At 43.6% G+C, this 20,006-nt stretch overlaps 1 protein-coding gene across 10 annotated transcripts in view; it reads left to right on the top strand.

The window, feature by feature from the left end:
* Window positions 1–20,006, top strand: part of TMEM94 (transmembrane protein 94) — a 106,023-nt gene that overhangs the window by 50,286 nt on the left and 35,731 nt on the right. For 6 of the 10 annotated variants that reach the window (XM_087709954.1, XM_087709957.1, XM_087709952.1 and 3 more), the window contains 8 exons: window positions 9,040–9,159; window positions 10,660–10,787; window positions 12,011–12,147; window positions 15,158–15,360; window positions 16,202–16,353; window positions 16,675–16,777; window positions 18,022–18,108; window positions 19,631–19,747. In XM_087709954.1, coding sequence (XP_087566080.1) covers window positions 9,040–9,159; window positions 10,660–10,787; window positions 12,011–12,147; window positions 15,158–15,360; window positions 16,202–16,353; window positions 16,675–16,777; window positions 18,022–18,108; window positions 19,631–19,747 — 1,047 coding nt within the window. Of the gene's footprint in view, window positions 1–8,158; window positions 8,427–9,039; window positions 9,160–10,659; window positions 10,788–12,010; window positions 12,148–15,157; window positions 15,361–16,201; window positions 16,354–16,674; window positions 16,778–18,021; window positions 18,109–19,630; window positions 19,748–20,006 lie in introns of those variants that run through there. The other 4 variants (XM_087709953.1, XM_087709950.1, XM_014066900.2 and 1 more) reach the window with 2 other exon arrangements.

Raw genomic sequence — 20,006 nt, 5'->3', positions numbered from 1 at the left:
TCCCCATCCTCTCATATATTGGGACAGACACTGAAATTCTTGGATGTATTGGGCGACAGGTCTATCGTCCTGCTCGAGGGTTATAAATTTCAATTTGCTCCGCTTCTCAGTCAAAGGGTCATCAAAGCGTTGTCGGAAAGCCTCCATAAATCGATTGAAATCCCCCAAGAGGGGGGAGGCAGACATATGTAATGCCGTGGACCAGGTAGCTGCTTCGCCGTCTAAGGATAGGAGAACCATTCTCACCCTCATGCCATCTGTCTCAAAATCACGGCCATAAATTTCCATGTAATTAAAAACTTGCATAATAAAAGAGGCCAGGCTAGCAGAATCACCATTGTATCGCACAGGCAGGGGAGGGATTTTTGCCATCCTGTGCCTTCGGGGAGGTGGGGCCCCTGGTCCAGCAAAACCTCTAGCCACAGGGGGTGAAGCAGGTCGAGGGGGGGCGGTGAAACCGCGCGTGGGTACTGTCGCTCCCAGCCTCTCCAGTCTTTTTCATCTTCCCCACTCCTTTCCCCAAAATACCTTTGTCCCCAATAATCAGGTAATTCACTCCTCTGGGGTTTTCTCACGGCTCCCGTCTCCAGCGTTCGTTGTCGGGGTTGCCTTTGGGTGACCCCTGCATTCCAGCTTGTCTCTTCCTCTCTTTGTCCTACCGAAGTGGACCATCGTGGGGGGGGGGGGGTCAGGCTGGCTGGATATTTGTAGTTGAAACAAATCTTCATGAAGTGAGAGGTCGGGAGGTCCGGGCTCGTGAAGCGAAAGTTTGGGAGGCCCGGCTCCGCTGGTATCCACATCGCAAGCGGCCCCCTCCTCTTCCCTGATCAGTGAAGACATTCCTCCCTTCACGGTAGACGTAAATCTCCTGGAAAGGGTTTTAAAGAGACTTTGCTTCTTGTCAGCATCACTCCATTATATAATTAAGAAAGAAAGACTAAGAGATTCCATGTGTTGGAAATCAAAAGTACTTTTACTAATTACAAATGGTAAGCGAGCAGTTGCGAAGCAAAGTCTGCTTAATTAGGCGCGAAAGCGATTGATATATAGAATAGTCCATTCCCCACCCCTTAGGATCATAGCCTCAGGCCAATCATAAGTCCTTCAAATGTCAGGTGTGAGATAACTTCAAAGACATCACGAAGATGGAATGCCGAAGCCGTTAGTCCAGGCGGGAAGCACTCACGCATGCGCAATCCAACCATCTGGTACATACTAGAACATTCCTCCAGCACATCGAATTACCCCTCCCAAATACCAACCCTCCCTCCCCGTTTCATGATAGCTGAAGCAACAGCAAGGCAGAAGCTGACAGACCTCTTGGGTAGCTGCTGCCATCATTTTCTGTTTTAGGGCAGTGAAAGTTTTCAGAACTGCTATGTGGGATAGAGAATCAGACAGCAGGATGCAAGTGATATTTCTTGCTGCTAGTTCCTTGATTAGCCTGTATCGCTGTCATTGTATGGATGAGTGTTCTTCAATAGTATTTTGAATAGAATAAGATGTTATTTTCACATGCAGTATTGTGGGCTGTAATTGCTTCATTTTGGGATGTAGTCTGTAGGTGCCACCATCCACATATTTCTTTACATTTGGGAGCCGGGTTGTAATCTAAATTTAAGAATTTTATTTTGGCCCGTCAATTGAGCAAAGAAGGCAGATGCTGAGTTATGATTGATTGCTTCCCATGTTGGAAAACAAACACAGACTAGACAGTAGGCACCAGTACTGGGAACACAATTGCATTGTCGTACTCAGCATTCTCTTTCTAACTTGCTGCATTTATATTGGAACCAATCTTGAACGGTTTTGCCACTTTGCTTTTCTATTATAATTCCCGCTGTTTTCCATTTTTCTTCAGCAGAGAACTGCTATTTTAGCGAGACTCTGGGGAATTATTTCTAAGCCAAAGCACTAAAGTGTAATACATTAGGGCTACAATACTGTTTTTTCATAGACTGCTGTGACAAATTATGGACTAATTAGTTTATTTCAGCAGGTACCATACAGTAGAGTTGCATAACCACTAAATTAGGTCAGTGAAAGGCCTAGTAAATATGTGTGCCCAGCCTATAAATTAGTTTTTCCTAGTTAGGTTTTTCTGTGCTTAATGGGTAAATAGTTTGTTGGATAGTTAATGATTTGATATCTTATGTGACCCCATAAAATGGGTTAATTATATAAATTGTGTAGTATGAAGTTAGCTAACGACAAATTCTTTGCGGTTTATAAGAGTTAGATCTGCTGACATAATTAATTTGCTATGCCTGCATCATGTGAGAAAGTGAAAGTAATCATGGGAGGCCAGAGAACATGATTTCAAGGTCTGAAAGGGAAACTCAAATCAAGGGAGAAATGTGGGGTGGGGGGGGGGGAGGAAATAACTTCAGTGTCGTTCATGTCTGCACTTTGGGCTCCCTCAGTTTCTGGTTCAAGTAGTTCACAGTACTATATAGAGCAGTTCCCAACCTTTTTTTGGCCATGCCCTACCTAAGTATCTCTAAAATCCTGATGACACCCCCCCCCCCGTGACATATAATTTCGTAGTTTTTTTTTCGTAGTTTTATTAGAATTTGTAGGCCGCCCTTTTCCCTGAGGGGACTCAGGGCGGCTCACATAAAACTGGGAAAGGGGGAACATAAACAACAAGATAGAAGACATATAATAAAATAGCAGGCAACATGCATTCATCATTCGGGGGGGGTAACTATCCTTATCCCCAGGCCTGACGGGCGAGCCAGTTCTTCAAGGCTATGCGGAAGGCTTGGACGGTGGAGAGGGTACGAATCTCCACGGGGAGCTCGTTCCAAAGGGCTGGGGCTGCTGCTGAGAAGGCCCTCCTCCTTGTAGTTGCCAGCCGACACTGGCTGGCCGATGGAATACGGAGGAGGCCTAGTCTATGGGATCTTATTGGTCGCAGGGAGGTAATTGGCAGAAGGCGGTCTCTCAAGTATCCAGATCCACTGCCATGTAGGGCTTTATGGGTGATTAATAGCACCTTGAAGCGCATCCGGAGATCGACAGGCAGCCAGCGCAGCTCGCGGAGGATGGGTGTTATGCGGGTGAATCGAGGTGCACCCGCAATCACTCGCGCGGCCGCGTTCTGTACTAGCTGAAGCCGCCGGATGCTCTTCAAGGGCAGCCCCATGTAGAGCACATTGCAGTATTCCAGCCTAGAGATCACAAGGGCCCGAGTGACTGTTGTGAGAGCCTCCCGATTCAGGTAGGGTCGCAACTGGCGCACCAGGCGAACCTGGGCGAATGCCCCCCTGGTCACAGCTGCTAGGTGGTGGTCAAATGACAGCTGTGGATCCAGGAGGACTCCCAAGTTGCGAACCCTCTCTATAATTCTTACTTTATTCAAAAAGTAAACTCTACTGGGTCTCAACTGGTTCCCTTCCCTGGGGCTGTCTATTGGGGGGGGTGCATAGGGTGGGTGCCTCTTCCCTGGAGGATGTCCTTGCGGAATTTGCAGACATTTTCGATGGCCAGCTGGGTTCCTACATGGGCACCCCTATCTCCCTTAACCTCGACCCCCAGGTTGCTCCAATTCGGCTGAAGGCTCGCAGGGTGCCTTTTGCCTTAAGGGCCAAGGTTGATGCCGAGCTTGATAAGCTTTTGGCGCAGGGCGTACTCGAACCTGTCGACCACTCGCGATGGGAGACCCTGATTGTGGTCCCTGTCAAACCAGACGGGTCGGTGCGGATCTGCGCCGACTACAAGTCGACCATCAACCTTGCCCTCCAGGCAAACCCCTATCCAGTCCTTGTTGTGCAGCACCTGCTCCATTCCCTGGGGCGGGGCTGCACCTTTGCAAAACTGGATATGGCGCAGGCCTACCAACAGCTCCCGGTGGCTGCTGCCCAAACCATCATCACCCATCGTGGGGCTTTTCGTTGCCGCCTCCTCCAATTTGGCGTGTTCGTGGCCCCGGGGATTTTCCAGAGCCTCATGGAACGCCTGCTCCATGGGCTCCCTGGCGTGGTTCCGTATTTCGATGATGTTCTGATCGCTGCTTCCAGCCGCTCAGAACTCATCAAAATGCTCAGGAAGGTCCTCCTTCGTTTTAGGGGCGCGGGTTTAAAACTCAAACGCAGCAAATGCTCATTTGCTGTGCCTAGGGTGGAGTTCTTGGGGTTCTTAATTGATGCCCAAGGAATCCACCCTACACCTGCTAAGGTTGCCGCCATCAGGAACGCCCCCACTCCCTCCTCCAAGGTGGAGTTGCAGGCGTTCCTGGGGCTTCTAAATTTCTACACGCCGTTCGTGCCTCACAAGGCGTCACTAGTCGAGCCGCTGCATCGGTTGCTCGACCGATCTGCGGCATGGCACTGGGGCAGCCGCGAAGCGCATGCATTCGTGGCTGTCAAAGACACGCATACGTCAGTGGCTGTCTTAGTACAATACAAGGACAAGCTGCCGCTGACGTTAGCCTGTGACACCTCCCTCTATGGTCTGGGTGCAGTCCTGAGCCATGTCCTCCCAAATGGCTCGGAGGCCCCCGTGGCTTTTTACTCCCGAACACTCTCCACTGCGGAGCGTAATTACAGCCAGATAGACAAGGAGGCTCTGGCTGCAGTGTCCGGGGTTAAGAAGTTTCACGACTACCTCTATGGTCGGCACTTTACCCTTGTCACTGACCATAAGCCACTCCTTGGGCTTTTGGCAGGCGACAAGCCAACCCCTCCCATTCTTTCCCCTAGAATGACACGATGGACGGAGTTCTTGGTGGCGTATTCTTATACGCTGTTCTACCACCCGGGCCAAGCAGCTGGGGCATGCTGATGCCCTTAGCCGCTGCCCCTTGCTGGACCCTGACCCGGCCCCGGTACCTTCTCTGTCCGTTCTGCTTATTGCCTCCTCCGGCCTACCCCTTTCTGCCGCAGACGTCGTGGCTCACACTAAGGCTGACCCTGTCTTGGCTCAGGTTTGCTCCTGGGTCCTCCGTGGATGGCCCTTAGGAAAGGTGGCTGACAGCTTCCGGCCTTTTAAGGCCCGGCAAGCTGAATTGTCCCTACATGGCGGGTGTCTTATTTGGGGGGATCGGGTGGTGATCCCTTCCATGCTGCGCGCCCAGGTCCTGTCTCTGCTCCACAAAGACCACCCCGGCATAGCGCGGATGAAAGCGTTAGCACGCAGCTATGTGTGGTGGCCTTTGCTGGACTCAGAGATTGCGGCCTACATGGGCCGCTGCACTACGCGCCAGCTCTCTCAACCTAACCCCCCAGCCGGGCCTTCTCGTGAGTGGAAGGCTCCGAGAGGCCCGTGGTCCCGCCTACATGTGGATTTTGCCGGCCCCTTCCATGGCCAGACATTCCTGATAGTGGTGGACACCTACTCTCACTGGGTGGAACTGGTCCTCATGGCCTCCACCTCAGCTGAGAGTACGGTCAGGGCCCTGTGCTGTTTGTTCGCAACCCACAGATTGCCGGACGTAATTGTCTCTGACAATGGGCCCCAATTTACTTCCACCACGTTCCAGGAATTCCTGGCCTGTCAGGGAATCCGGCATGCTCCCACAGCACCGTACCATCTGGCCTGCAATGGCCGGGCGGAGCGCGTGGTCCGATCGGCCAAGGAGGCACTTGGCCGGATGGACCGGGGCGACTGGCAGTCGAGGGTGGCAGCTTACCTGCTAAGCCAAGATTCCACCCCCTGGCCAATGACCAACAAAGGCCCCGCGGAGCTCTTGAAGGGCCGGCGCCTGCGGATCCCCCTGGATATGCTTCACCTGCTCTATTCAGGGGATCAGCCGTGCAACTTGGGGGTTTCCCCTCCCCGCACTTTCCTGGTGGGGGATCCGGTTTGGGCACGCTCGTTCTCTGGGGAACCTAAATGGGTGGCTGCCTCTGTTGTGTCCATAACTGGCCCCTGTTCCTACAGGGTTGTCCTGGCCGATGGATCCAAGTGGAGACGCCACATGGATCAACTAAGGAGGCGTCTCCCCGCGGAGACCGGCGCCCTGACGGATCCAGGGCCCAACGACGCAGCTGCCTGCCAGCCGGTCCCAATGCTTCAGTTCGAGGCCTTTCCCCAGGCAGGCCTCTCCTACCCCCTTGTTGCAGGGTTCCAACCTGCTGTTGACTTTCCTCAACCCGACACGGTTTCAAGCGACAGGGCCTTCCCCAGTTCAGGCCCCACCTACCCGGACACCCCCTGTCGGCCGGCGTCCCCACCACAAACTCAATCCGGTCCGGCCGTCATTCCAAGTTCCTACACCAATCCTCCGCCGGTTGCCACCTCCCGGCAACGCGACACTTCCCCCATTGCCACGCCCCCTCGGCCCGGCCTACCTGTTGTGCTGAGCCTGTCTTCTGGGCAGTCCCAAGATGGCGCCGCTCGGAGCTCCACTCCCTTCGGGGAGGAGCTACGACGAGCAGGTCTCATCCCTCCGACGACTCCTGGAGAACTGAGACGTTCTGGGCGGGTCCGGTGCTGCCCCGCCTACCTCGCCGACTACACATGCTCAAGTGTTGGGCATGCGCTCTAACTCGGGGGGAAGGGGTGTTGAGGACTCATAAAGTCCTCGAGTTACGACCGGGAGGCCAGCAACAGACCAGGCTGCACCCTGATTGGCTGAGGCGCAGCATAGCCTGTTGCTAGCCGCCCAAGCCTTCCTGATTGGTCAGGGCGCAGCGTCAGCAGTTGCCAGACGCTGGGAAAGCGCCCATTGGTCTGTTTGTTCTTGCTGCCTGTATAAATACAGTGTCAAGTAAATGATACATTTGAATCGCTGTCAAACTATCTTGAGAATAAACCTGTGTTCTGTTGAAGTCCTGGCTCTCGCGTCGTCTCTACCCTCGATCCACTAAACTACTCACACAGAGGAAGCCTAAAAGACTATTCACTTGGTTTAAACAAGGTTCAAATTGCCCACATTAAAAATCAAATTGCCCTCCCTGTGGGGCATGGGGCCCACATTGGGAACCACTGGTAAAGAGGTAGGGAATGCTCTGGAGATATGGAACTGAAGGCTGTGTAGGTGATCCTGATCTCTCTGGTAGAAGACCACAAATGCTATGGCTCCACAATGGCTAATGTCCTGTATGAACTCAGACACTGTGATTTCTAAACCATAGCTTATCATGTAAATGCCATGACGAATTAAAATAAATCCGGCCAAGTATGACTTTTTTTAGTTAACAAACCATAATTTGTATACATTAACCAGGTTAATAGAAGCTGAGTTTTGCTAATGTCTACAGTGTTTGATCCTAATAACGGGGGGGGGGGGGAACCTATTGAACTATCCTAATGTTGCCTTTTTGCTGCCAGATGAGTATCACTTCTGCACTTTGTAGACTAAAAATCTGAGAGATTTGTGGCAGCTCTTGTTTCTCACATCCATTTGCCATAAATTGCCATGTTTGGGAAACTTGGCCTATACTTATATTCTGGCATTAACCAGATCCCATGTTGCATCAAGAAACCAAATCCATATTTGGCAGAGAGTTTTACAATATTTTACATGTTCAGAGCAGTACAGATAAATAGTGGAGTTATACAATATATAGAGGAGGTGATTAGTGTTGATGCAGCGCTTCCCAAACTTGGATAAATCCCTCAAATTAGTTAGAGGTATTTTTTTCTTTTAACACATGAACCCATTACCCAATCACAACAGGGACATCAAAATTGTCTTTAAATGTTTTACCTATGTTGGGTAGAAAAGATGTTCTGGAAAACAGTTTTGGATAATGAAGGAAAAAGTTTGGGAACATTGGTCTAATGGCTGAAGAAGCAGTTTGTCTGGTGCTCATACTTTTAGTGATCAGAATTCTTGTACCGTAGTTGTAAAAGATTTAACTTAAAATATTCAAGAAGAAATTACCCCTGGAGATATTGAATAAGCGTTTCATGGAGATGGAGAATCTTGTTATGGAATTGAGCTGTATTGAGAATTGGGAGAAGGTATCAAAAACTTAATTGTTCTATAGTCATTCATTATGTCTGGATATCAGTCACCAGGCTTGGTAGCTTCTCCTTACAGATCCTATTTCATAGCTACTTTGTAGCTATGTTTGTACTTATTGAAAATCCAAGCAAGACAATCTTTGTTAAGTGGACCCAAAATGGGATCTGATTTTTTTTTTTGCTTTATGCTTAATATAGGGAAATTAAGTTTATTTGCCATAATGTTGATGCGGTCTGGTTGTCTTCTAAAAAACAAAACAAAAAGGAGCAATTATTTAAGTCCTAGAGCTAGCCAAATAAGAACATTGCATCAGGCTTTATTCTTAGTGTGCCAAATATGAAATATCCTAATTTACCTGTGTGCTATGACAATTCCTTTTTTTACATGTTCATTTTTGTGGCTGAGGGATTTCCATTTTCATATTCCTAAAAAAAGAACAAGGCAGAGCCAGGAGAGAGAACAGCAGCAAATCGTTTGGCTTGCTGGTCAAAGCCAGAAGTTTTACAAGAAGGTTGATTGTTTGAGACACTCGTTCTTTGGCAGTTGTCCTGGGTCTGTCCTTGGCAACTTTGGCTTCTCTAGATCAGCTCAAACATTGGTCTTTTGGACAGGGACAGAAGCTGGGACAAGTAGCTCAGCGTCTTAGCCATTGAGCCCTACGAAAGCACTATAAGACTCTGAAAGATGCAATCTCATACAGGAGCAACTTGGGAACAAAGTCTTTTGGAGATTAATATGGTTAGGGTGGCATTTCTGTTTAGATATGATCAGGGATTAAGTGATCCCTGATAAAGGATCAAGTTCAGGGATCTCCAATCAGGGATCATAATCAGATGTCAACCAAATTTGAAACTATAGTATTGGAAAAAAATAGGAAGAAAAGTAGGATCCCCCCCCCCTCAATACTTTGAAAAGTGAATAATGTCATCCCATAAGAAAAAAAAGAAGAAGTGAAGGTTTAAGCTGCAGTACTCTTGTGTTTAAAGTATTATTATTATGGACCAAAGATATACCAGTTTTTTCAGGAGATAGGTCACTGCTAAGTATAACTTGTTTGAGAAGATGACACAGAACTTGGTAGGAAAAATTGTGAAGAAATACTAGATTTACCTTTTGCTGTTCAGGATGAAATGACTACAAATTTGGGTCTGACCACAACAAAAGCCCTAACTATTCTGAGAGACCAACTATCAACACTGCTGGAGGGACATCAGAAGGAAAGGAAGAAGGTGATTTCATGGAAGGTAAGCTTTGCAACTTTGTGAAGTAGGTATCCCTTTCAGTTTTGCGTGTTTTTATGTTTTTTAAGAGCATCCTGTGCATTTTAGGTAAAAGTTAAACAATAAACAAGGGCACTTATTGTAGAATAAGTAAGAAAGCAAGATTGTTGTCTATTTATTTATTTACTATAGAAATGCATATGGCCATATATCTTATTCAGATACCTCCGGACAGCTACCGTGTTTCCCCCAAATTACGACATGTCCTGATAATAAGGCCATGCCATATTTTTCCTGTGGGCAAAAATAAATGCCGTCCCCAATAATAAGCCCCCTGGACAACCCCCCTCTAGCCAGGCAGAGCACCACTCACCAACCTAGCGATATCCCAAAGGCACAAAGCCACAGGAGCCAGGGGGAGGGGGGGCAATGGGGCTCACATTGCTTGACACCTTTGGTATACCACTAGGTTGGTGGGTGGCGCTGTCCCCAGCTGGATTGGGGGGTTGCCGGGCAGCTGCTCTCATGAGCAGCCGCCTGGCAACGCCCCTTTCCAGCCGGGTAGAGTGCCACTCACCGACCCAGTAATATCCCAAAGGCGCCAAGGCGCGTGGCACTCTGCCCTGCTGGAAAGAGAGGTTGCACGAGCACTTGTTCTGCCTCCAGCTCGTGTGCCTCCCAGCCTCACCATGCCCTGGCCCAGCTCTCACCCCAAACCAATAAGCTCCCCCCCCCTGATAATAAGGCCCAAGCAACTTGGGGGGTGTCAAAAGAAAATAAGACCCTGTCTTATTTTGGGGAAACACGGTAGCAAGCATAAAACAGAAACATACCTATACAGTGGTACCTCTGTACCCGACTGCTTCAAAACTTATCGAATTTGGTATTTGATGCATTGTGATAGGAAGATGGGGATAGCTGCAGAGAATGGACAGGAAGTCAGCCCTGCTGGGAAGGTTGCTGACATAGGAAAAAGGACAGATATGAAGTTCTCAACAGTCAAAACAAAGGATCAGGTGGTAGGTCACATGGTTTGTTTGGTACCCGTCATTTTTAGACTTGTCACATCTCCCCTACACAAATTATCGCGAGTACTGAAGTACCACTGTATAAGGATTGGGAAAAATAATAAAAAATGCCAGATTTATTGTTGTAGAGGTTGCTAGAACCTTTACCATTGAGGGAAGGAAAAGTGATAATCCCAGGGTGTCAAATTTCTATGGTATTTCCTGCTGTTGTGAGGCCAGAATAAAGAACTAGCATTCTTTGTAGACTGGGCTTCTGAACATCTGTCCATCTGTCTGTTTCTTTGGCTGTCTTATCTGTCTACCTATATCTGTCTATCAGTCTATCAATCTATTATGCATGGAATATGGATAACAAGAATATTGCACCTACTGTCCTTGCAGTCCAATGTAACTTAGTTCCACGGTTGTTTCTCTTGATCTTTGCAGGGATAATAAAGTCTAGTTTCCATTTGTGTTTCCATCTAGTTTCCCATTCTTTATACTTTTCCTATTGTAGGAAGTATGGAAGGCCAGTTTTCTATATCATGGCAACCGTTGTTCCTGTTTTCACTGGCCAGGGGCATCTCTGATGCTTCTAACTATGCTGTTACTATTCTGCTGCTATGGGAGCCAACCCCAAGGAAGGCAAGTAATCTATACATTTTCTTACCCTTCAATTCATATAGAAAACCGTTGTTATTCTAAGGAAAACCATAAGCATGTTTGCTTTTTTGGATAATCATACTTCAATGATTTCACACAAATTCAACCTGGATTGTGTAGGATTTATCAAACTCATGAACAGTTTCCACTCAGGTTGAAAGCACATTACAATAATAATATCTTGTGTAGATTATAATGGATTCTTCAAAAGCAATAATTTATATGATCATATATATTTATTTATGGTTTCCACAGTATGAGTCCAAGATCCACCCCAAACCTTCTGCTTTTGCCTTGACCAACATGGATATGGAATAAAAACTGTGTTAAGACTTAAGTATGTGGATAGGCTCATAAGCGACCATGTGATTAATGGCTGGAAACTAGTAGGATTGTTGATTAGGCTATGCAACTGCCTAATCGTTCTTCAAATTTCACACGTTTATTTCCCTTTGTTGGCTGCCGTTGTGTTTATGAAGCTGACCCAAGTATTTTTGACTGCTACAAAGATTTTTTTTCCACCTTGCTTCACAACTGGGCATTCAGTTTGGTGGAGAGTCTTGCGGCTACCAATGCCTGGCTTGAAAGGATCTTATTTTTTTTTTAAAAAGGAAGTTTATTCAAAGAAATTTCGACAGCTGTGGCTTCCTAATCAATTATTTCCAACCAAAGGATTCAAGCTGTTTATTTTCAGGAACCTGAACAGTTTCAGCCCAAGATGCCTTGTGACCTCAAGTGAAGGATAAAATGTTACGTTTAAAAATGTTAAATGAATAAAATGTTAAGGTATTTCGCTGCCTTGAGTTATTTATGGGAAATAAATAAATAAGTAAATAAGCAGGCAAGCAAATAAAGTATTCAGAAGTTGGTCAGACTGGCAGCTTAATTTTATTCTATTGCAGGAGATGCACATATAACTGTTGCCTCACATTCTTTTATGAACAGTCGACTGAGACATAGGGCTCTCTCTAATGGTTGGCTGCCCTGAGAGAACTGAAGAGAAACATTTTATGTGTTATAATCTCATTTACTTTCCTGCTATGGTTGCATGATTTGAATGAATTGAAGTTGTAAATCCTTTTTGGGTTAAAGCAGAGGTTTCCTTACTAACTCCTGTTGGCATTTATAGGTAGAGTCAAACCTGTTCTGGATCTGGTCATAATTCTTTCAGCTACTTAAAAAGCCTCATGTTTTGCTTTAAACAGTGAAGGTTCAGAAATTGTAAATGCCTTGGCACTGTTCTTCCTGGTGCTACTTGACCTCTTTGTGATTGGACGGCAAGAGAGGATGAAACGCCGAGAAATTGAGAGGAGACTTCGGAAAATCATCAGCAGAATAGATGGTAAGATCCCCTCCCTTACTCTTCCTCCTCCTTTATTATTTTTGTTACCCTATGTCAGGGGTGTCAATCTCGTGGCCCACAGTGCGAATGCATCACATGCTGGCTGTGCCCACCCCCAGTTTAGCAAAGGGGAAAAAAGACATGATACATCACATGATGACAGCGTGACGCCATGAATTTGACATGCCTGCCCTATGTAGATGTAGCTACATCCTTTTTAACATCAGATCTTAGAACCTTTGTTGTTGATTTTATTTCATAGATTTATATCCTATTTTTCATTCAAGAGCTCAAGACGGTACATAAATGTCCCTCCCTTCAATTTTTTCTCCCCAGGAATAACCTATGAGTTAGATTGTTTAGGCAGAGAGGGAGTAACTGGCCCACTGATTCCTGGAGAGATATTGTGAGTAGGAAGTAGTACCTGGATCTCCTTACTCATAGTCCAACACCTTAACCACTGCACCATGAAGACGCTCTACTTTTTTTTTTGGCTGAAGCAGTAATCTATTCTTAATTAATGGCTGATAATTCCCCAGAAGATCCATATAGAAATTGTGTCCAAAAGTTATATTCTTCTGCTTTCTTCCTTTGTCTTTATTTTTCTCCATTGTTGGTGGAGATAGCATCCAGGAATGGGTTAACTCCATCTGTTATCCAATTGGACTGAGTCTGCTAACTTCAATGTCCCGCCTTCTCTGGTAGCTCCTCCCAGCTTTTAGACTCAGTCTTCCTTAGGACTGGGCGTGTTATTCTTTCTCTCCTGATCAAATTTGCCAAAACGAAAAGAAAAAACATAACCTTTTACTTCCATCGTTCTTCCCTGCATCCCCTTCCATCTATCTGATGTTTTCATGACAGATTTGAACCAGGCATTTGGTTAGATTTTGTTTTCTCTCATCTGATGGTATTTCATCAGAGACTGTTGTAAAATAGGCAGTCAAATAAATTATACATACAGAAATATATGTAGAAATATCCCCAGTTTTTCCTTATTCCAGTTATTGCAGTGTTGCCGCAGTATTCTGTAACTTATATTTTAGGACAGTAATAGAAATCCTTTATTCCTTTTTTAAATTTTTTCTACTTGTAAATCATGTCTTCATCCAAAAAAGCAGTTTGGAGTCATATGCCCCAATATCAGAACAGGTAGTCCTCAACTTACAACCATTTGTTTAGTGACCATTCAAAGTTATAACGGCACTGAAAAGAGTGACTTATGACTGTTTTCCCAATTACAACTGTTGCAGCTTCCCCATGGCCCTGTGATCAAAATTCAGGCGCTTGGCCTCACTCAGTGGTGGGATTCAAATAATTTAACAACCGGTTCTCTGCCCTAATGATTTCTTCCAACAACCAGTTCACCAAACTACTTAGAAAGTTACCAACCGGTTCTCCTGAAGTGGTGCGAACTGGCTGAATCCCACCACTGGCCTGACTCATATTTATAACAGTTGACGTGTCCTGGAGTCATGTGATCCCCTTTTGCAACCTCCTGACAAGCAAAGTCAAGCAAAGTCAATGGGGAACCCAGATTCACTTAGCAACCTTGTCACTAACTTAACAACAACAATGATTCGCTTTAACAAATATGGCAAGAAAGGTCGTAAAATGGGGAAAAACTCACTTAAATATTTCACTTAACAACAGAAATTTTGGGCTCAATTGTGATCGTAAGTTGTGGACTAGCTATATTAAGTGCTACACAAAAGGAAATAAAAGCTAAGCATCAGTAGCGATCTATGACAGTAACTATGAGAAACATAAATATTTAAACTAAATAAAACATAAGCTTGGAATTTAAAAATTCTTTGGTAAATAAATACATTTTAATCTAGCACCAGAAATGCAGCAAGCATACTTTCTGTGGCTGGATATTCTGAAACCAGGCTGCCATTATAGAGAAGAATGTCTCATATCTATGGACAGAGGATAATCTTAAAGCACATGAAACTTGATAAGGACCCCTGGCCAAATCACTGCTGCTGTTTTTGTTCCCTTATTTCCCTCCATCCGGATCTCCATCCTGTTCTGTCTTCTGTTAACAAACATATTACTTGCCAAAGTTATCCAGATGTTGAGATTTTGGATGCACTACAGGGAAAGCTGCAAGAACCACTGCTGCAGTTTACAAACTCTATAGGAAGACTCGGCAGATTATTTGTAGCATGTATTAAACTAATGAATGGCACTGATGTCCATTAAAATGCATGTTTTTGGAGGTGTGTGTAGGAGTTGTTGAAGAATGAATGATTAGAACACAGAAAACGGGGAGAATATAACTCCCTTTTGCCATGGTTGAAATGAATATAGTTTCTCTAAAATGGCATAGATGCCAACAGATTCTGGAGGGTTGTGTTAATTAATACTGGGGCTGGAAGGATAAGGTTAGGCTTTTAATTTGACCTTAAAATGAACTCAGAATAAATTCCTGCTGCAACTGAAATCTGGATCAATGTTTAGCAGTATGACCTTAGTGGATGGGACCTCATCAAATAATCCCTCATGCATGGAGGATGGCCAAAAAGAATTATTTCTACAACATTGGAAAGAGAAGTCTGCACATGATTTGCAGTGGTGGATTGGCTGTATGTGTTGTTTTTTAACCTTGAATGACATTTTTTCAAGAGAGAGGAAAGGAAGGAAGCTAACAAACTATTTATTCGAATTTTCTGGTACTGTTCTGGTGTTGCCTGTTTCCTCCCTCCCTCCTGGAATGTTTTTCCCATTAGTATTTTAGTTATTATCTATATAACAATGATATGTTGATATTGATTGTTTCCTGATTGCTTATTTGTACCCTTTGACTATCATTAAATGTTGTACCTTATGATTCTTAACGAATGTATCTTGCCTTTTTATGTATACTGAGAGCATATGCACCAGAGACAAATTCCTTGTGTGTCCAATCACACTTGGCCAATAAAGAATTCTATATCTGTTTGATATCTTTATTTTTCTACCATTACTACTTGTTTAATAACCATTTCCTGTTAATCTGATATTTCAGATGCTTTAAAAGATAGCAAAGAACTCATCTGGACAAAAACTATGTACCCTGACCTTCATATGCCCTTTGCGCCATCCTGGTCGCTCCATTGGGTCTATAGGGATGGTCACCTTGTCAACCTCCCAGTAAGCCTGTTGGTAGAAGGTGATATTGTTGCTCTGAGGCCGGGCCAGGAATCCTTCACCTCTCTTAGAGGGATTAAGGTAACTCAGATTTTTCTTCTGGATGCTAATGATGATTCTGATGAACAAATAAAAACAGAAGAATTCGGTATGCGCAAAGTTTGATTCTGGGGTTTTTTGGATTCAAAGTATTTCATATTTTTCTACATACACGTGAGTATTAGAAACATCCATAAATTTTCTTCCTAAAAAGGGCCCTAATTAAACATTTCTTTTAAAAATAGAAACCAAATAGTTCAGAAAACATCAGTATATATAGCTTGTGACAAAGTGGCTTCTTTCTGTAATGAGAAGAACATATTTAAAGCAATAATAAACAGCAATAGCAATAGCACTTAGATGTTTCATAGTGCTTTACAGCCCTCTCTAAGCAGCTTACAGAGTCAGCATATTGCCCCCAACAATCTGGATCTTCATTTTACTGACCTTGGAAGGATGGAAGGCTGAGTCAACCCTGGCTGGTCAGGATCAAACTGCTGGGAGTCAGCAGAGTTAGACTGCAATACTGCATTCTAACCACTGTGCCACCACAACTACCGTGCATTGCATGTCATTGCTTCTTCAGCTTAGTGGACCTTTTCATTTGAACTTAGTTGTGCTTTTGTCTGTTTTCATTGTTTTAGGAAGTATGCTTAATTTGTTGTTGTTAGATACCTTGAAAGTTCTGTGAGCAAAAAAACCAGAGTTCGTATAATAATGCTATATAACTATATATAAAAGACTATTGTGCCAGCTAAGCAACAGTAAATTATATGTTTTAGTAAAGTAAGGTGTATTGTTATTGGTTGCTTAAAGAAGTTTGAACTTTCTGTAAGATACTTGAGTTGCCTGTTTGTTAGACAGTCTCATCTTTTTCTAACAGGATGATGAACACATTGTCTTAGAACCAGGGGATCTGTTTCCTCCTTTTTCTCCCCCACCCTCCCCCAATGGGGAAGTAAAGAAAGGACCCCAGAATCCCCAAATGTTTCGACTCTTTCGGGTCACAAAAACCCCAGTGATTGACAATGTTCGGTAAGTTCTTAATTCTTGGAGAGAGCTCTTCTCAAAGCATAACAGAGATTTGCTGGGTGGTGTTACAATAGGAGGAAGGGATGGTAAATAAAGCAACCCAAACTGTATAGTATAACTTATTAAATGAAATAATAAATGTATAAGAATGACAAATGTAAAGAAGAATAACAATTATGTGAATGTATACTTAAAATGGTATGTAAAAGAATAATAATAAAAACATTTTTTTGAAAGATTTGCTGGGTACAATGCTAGCAAAAGGTAATACATTATTGACAGTGTTTTAAAGATCCTCAGTGACTTTTCATTTGTTTTTTTTAGGTTATGTTTAGACATGGGCTTATCACGGCGTGTGACTGCTCTAGATAATGAGAGATTCACAGTACAGTCAGTGATGCTGAAGTTTGCTGTTCCTGTGGTGCTGGTATGTACAATTGGTTGTAAGAAGCAGCTCTTTGGTTTTGGTCCAGTCAAAGTCTAGGTGACTAAGAGTATCTCGATGAATGATGGTTTTTTGTGCCTTTGAAGAAATAGTCCTTGATTCTTTTTTGCAAGTCCTGAGTATTCATTTGTAGAAATAGGAGGAACTGTTTTATGTACAGGAGAGAGCTAAACAAAACGGATGGAGCAGTTTTGTGGGGAGAAAGAGAGAGAGGAGATAATTGTTACAATTGTAGACCAACCCAGAAGAAGAGAAGGTAGCTTAACTAAACCTTAAGGTGATCCCTCTCTTTCCCTCTTAATCTCTGTAGTAAGATGGGTGTATTGGGTATCCAGGTTTTAAAGGAAGATGGAAATGTATATGCAGAACTAAACCAATATATCTGCAGTGTCCATTTTTAAAAAAAATGTCTGATCTGGATACAGCAGTGCATGACATAGGGACATCTTGTTTTGACTACCATAAATAAGACTGTGTTGTAGACTGGAAATAGAAGATGTCATATCTCTCCCTCTCTATTGAGAGAGGGCTGTTCAAACACAGTCCTTTCAACAGTTTTAAGAAGGCTCCACACTCATTTGCACCACTCAGGTGACCCTGAGGACACAGAGAAACCTCCAGGTGGCCTCAACGACTCTCTGAAAGGATGCAAAGGCTAAAAATCCTTCCATTCCCCACCATTCAGTTAGACCTGAAGAAGCTTCTTGGATGAGAAGCGAAATGTCTTCAAAGAAAAAAATCAGAAAGTCCAGTTGCCTCTTGAAAAAAGCACCTTTGGGACTAGATCTTTTTTGTGGTTGAGGGCAAAATGACTTTTATCCATAGCTGTATTTCAAAATCAAGCTTGTTAAAGCACTTGCTGGCAAATGCTGTTTCCTTAGGGTGTTATTGACACATTTTAATTACATTGTTTTGATGTTTGAAACTTAAGTGCTGTTTGCCTTGAGTGCTGTTTTTCAGAAAATTGCTTGTCTATTTTCTAAAAACTATATAATGAAAATGACGAAGTCTGCATTACCAGGCTCAGAGTCATCTCTCTGTTTAAACTACAGTAGTGGCAAATAAAGTGAACCAATCTCTTTGTGTAATGGGTGCTCTAGTTTCTTGGATTCATTCGAAATCTGGTCCCTGTGTAATAACCTTTCAAAGAACAATTATGTTTGATATAGAAGGGTGGGAGTCTGAAAGCTGAGTTTTTAATGTTGTTTCATTTCTTTAAATGGCAGCTTGGCTTCCTGATTACCAATGCCATGCGTTTTTTTTTCATGGTTGGTGGAACAGTCCCTTGGCAGTACATGTTTCTTCAGCTTCAGGTAAAGAAAACTATGCTCTGGTTATCCCCAAATTATCAAAAAGAAAAAGAGCACTTTTTGCATTTACTATTAAATAGCAATAGCACTTAGACTTATATACCACTTCATAGTGTTTTTACCGCCCTCTCTATGCGGTTTACAGAGTCAGCCTATTGCCCCAACAATCTGGGTCCTCATTTTACCCACCTCGGAAGGATGGAAGGCTGAGTCAACCTTGAGCCTGGTGAGACTCAAACTGCCAAACTGCAGCTAGCAGTCTGCTGAAGTAGCTTGCAGTACTGCACTCTAACCACTGCGCCACCTCGGCTCTTACTTGTGTGATGTTCATACTTTTGTATATGCTATGTTCCACTATTAAGCTGTGTTCGTTAGGGATGCATTTCACAGTGAAAAGGGTGAGAAGGATACTTCAGGCTGTGCAGAATGGGATTATTTGACTTGTTGAAGAACTTTGGAGGAAGCAGGACACATTTTGCTTCTATTTTGCATTCTGATTTTGGGCTTCTGTTTTGTTTTTGACAGCAGAAAGGGGGCATTCGTGGGAACCCAGTATAATTTGTTGCTGCTTGTGTTCAGACCTTTCTGGGAAGGAAGCTCAATACCTTTATATGATGTCCTGAGATTCCAGCTTTAGGGAACTGTGGCACCTGGGCCTATTAGCAGCCCCAGGTCGTTATTCTAGTTCTGCTTATGTACAACTAAACATGGCAAGAATAAGAAAATGCATATTTGGTTGGAAAAGATGATTAAGCAAAATATAGATCTGAAACCAGAAATATTTTTGTTGGGTATAATGCTGGGGGGTTATAATAGTTTTGCATGTACTGACAGCAGCAAGGATTGTGTTTGCACAATATTGGGAAAGATGAGAAGACTCCATCAGATGAGGATGTAATTCGGAAAATAGACTCTGCAGAGATGGATAGATTGACTTCAAAAATAAAAGACAAAGAAGACACAGAATATTACTTGTCATGGAATAGATTTTATGAGTGGTTAGAGATAAGAGGTAGAAATTAGATGAAGAAAGATTAGTGCTATGTAGCACTAATATGTAGCACATATAAAGATGGTTTATAATTATAAATATACTAATATAATTAACAGAATTATGAATAAGCCAATATAAAGAAAAAAATGCACCAAAATTATTCTGTTATATTATTACTATTGTTACCAGTATATGTGTTAATATTTTCTTTTCTTTTTTCTTTTATAAATGATGTACCCTGATAATACATTCTATTCAAATGTTTATGAATTTGAAAAAAGGTCTTTTATGGAATTATATGGTAGGGTTTGAGGCTCTTGGATTCCACCTGTAATTTACCTTCTCTTGCATTTTTCCTTTATTCATGTTTATATTCTCGTATATGTAATTTCATTAAAAACAGGATGCTTCTGGGACATCTGTAGAATGCCCTTATGGCTTTGGTCATCACTGAATATCTGGGGAGGTGCTGCATACTTAGCTATCTATGCAAAGTGGTTGAACTCATTGTGACTTGGAATGGCATTACAGGTTAATGGAGTCTTGCCTATCCTCCCACTCCTGTTTCCAGTCCTGTGGATTCTGGCCACAGCTTTTGGTGAAGCCAGGGTTCTAGCCCAGATGAGTAAAGCTTCCCCTACATCGTTGGTAGGTATTTTAACAATAAAGAGCGGTGGGAGGATGGATTGGGCAAAAAAAAAGGAATGGGAATTCTCAAATCTCTTAATATTGAGAGAGGGCGATCCTATACTCCTTCTTTCCCTTTCCCTTTCCCTGCCTTTTCTTTATCATTCTTTGGAATTGGAGATGTTCCTGAGGGAGCGGTTAAAGGGATAAAGGGGCAAAACTGAAACTGGTTTGGGCTTTGAGCATGAACAAAATGGGAATTGTTCAGAGGATCTGATTG

The sequence above is a fragment of the Thamnophis sirtalis genome, unplaced genomic scaffold, assembly GCF_051295495.1.
Source record: "Thamnophis sirtalis isolate CommonGarterSnake01/CBP01778 unplaced genomic scaffold, rThaSir2_p1.2 scaffold_3, whole genome shotgun sequence".
NCBI lineage: Eukaryota > Metazoa > Chordata > Lepidosauria > Squamata > Natricidae > Thamnophis > Thamnophis sirtalis.
Note: the sequence above shows the minus strand (reverse complement) of the source record. Positions and strands in the feature narration are given on the sequence as shown.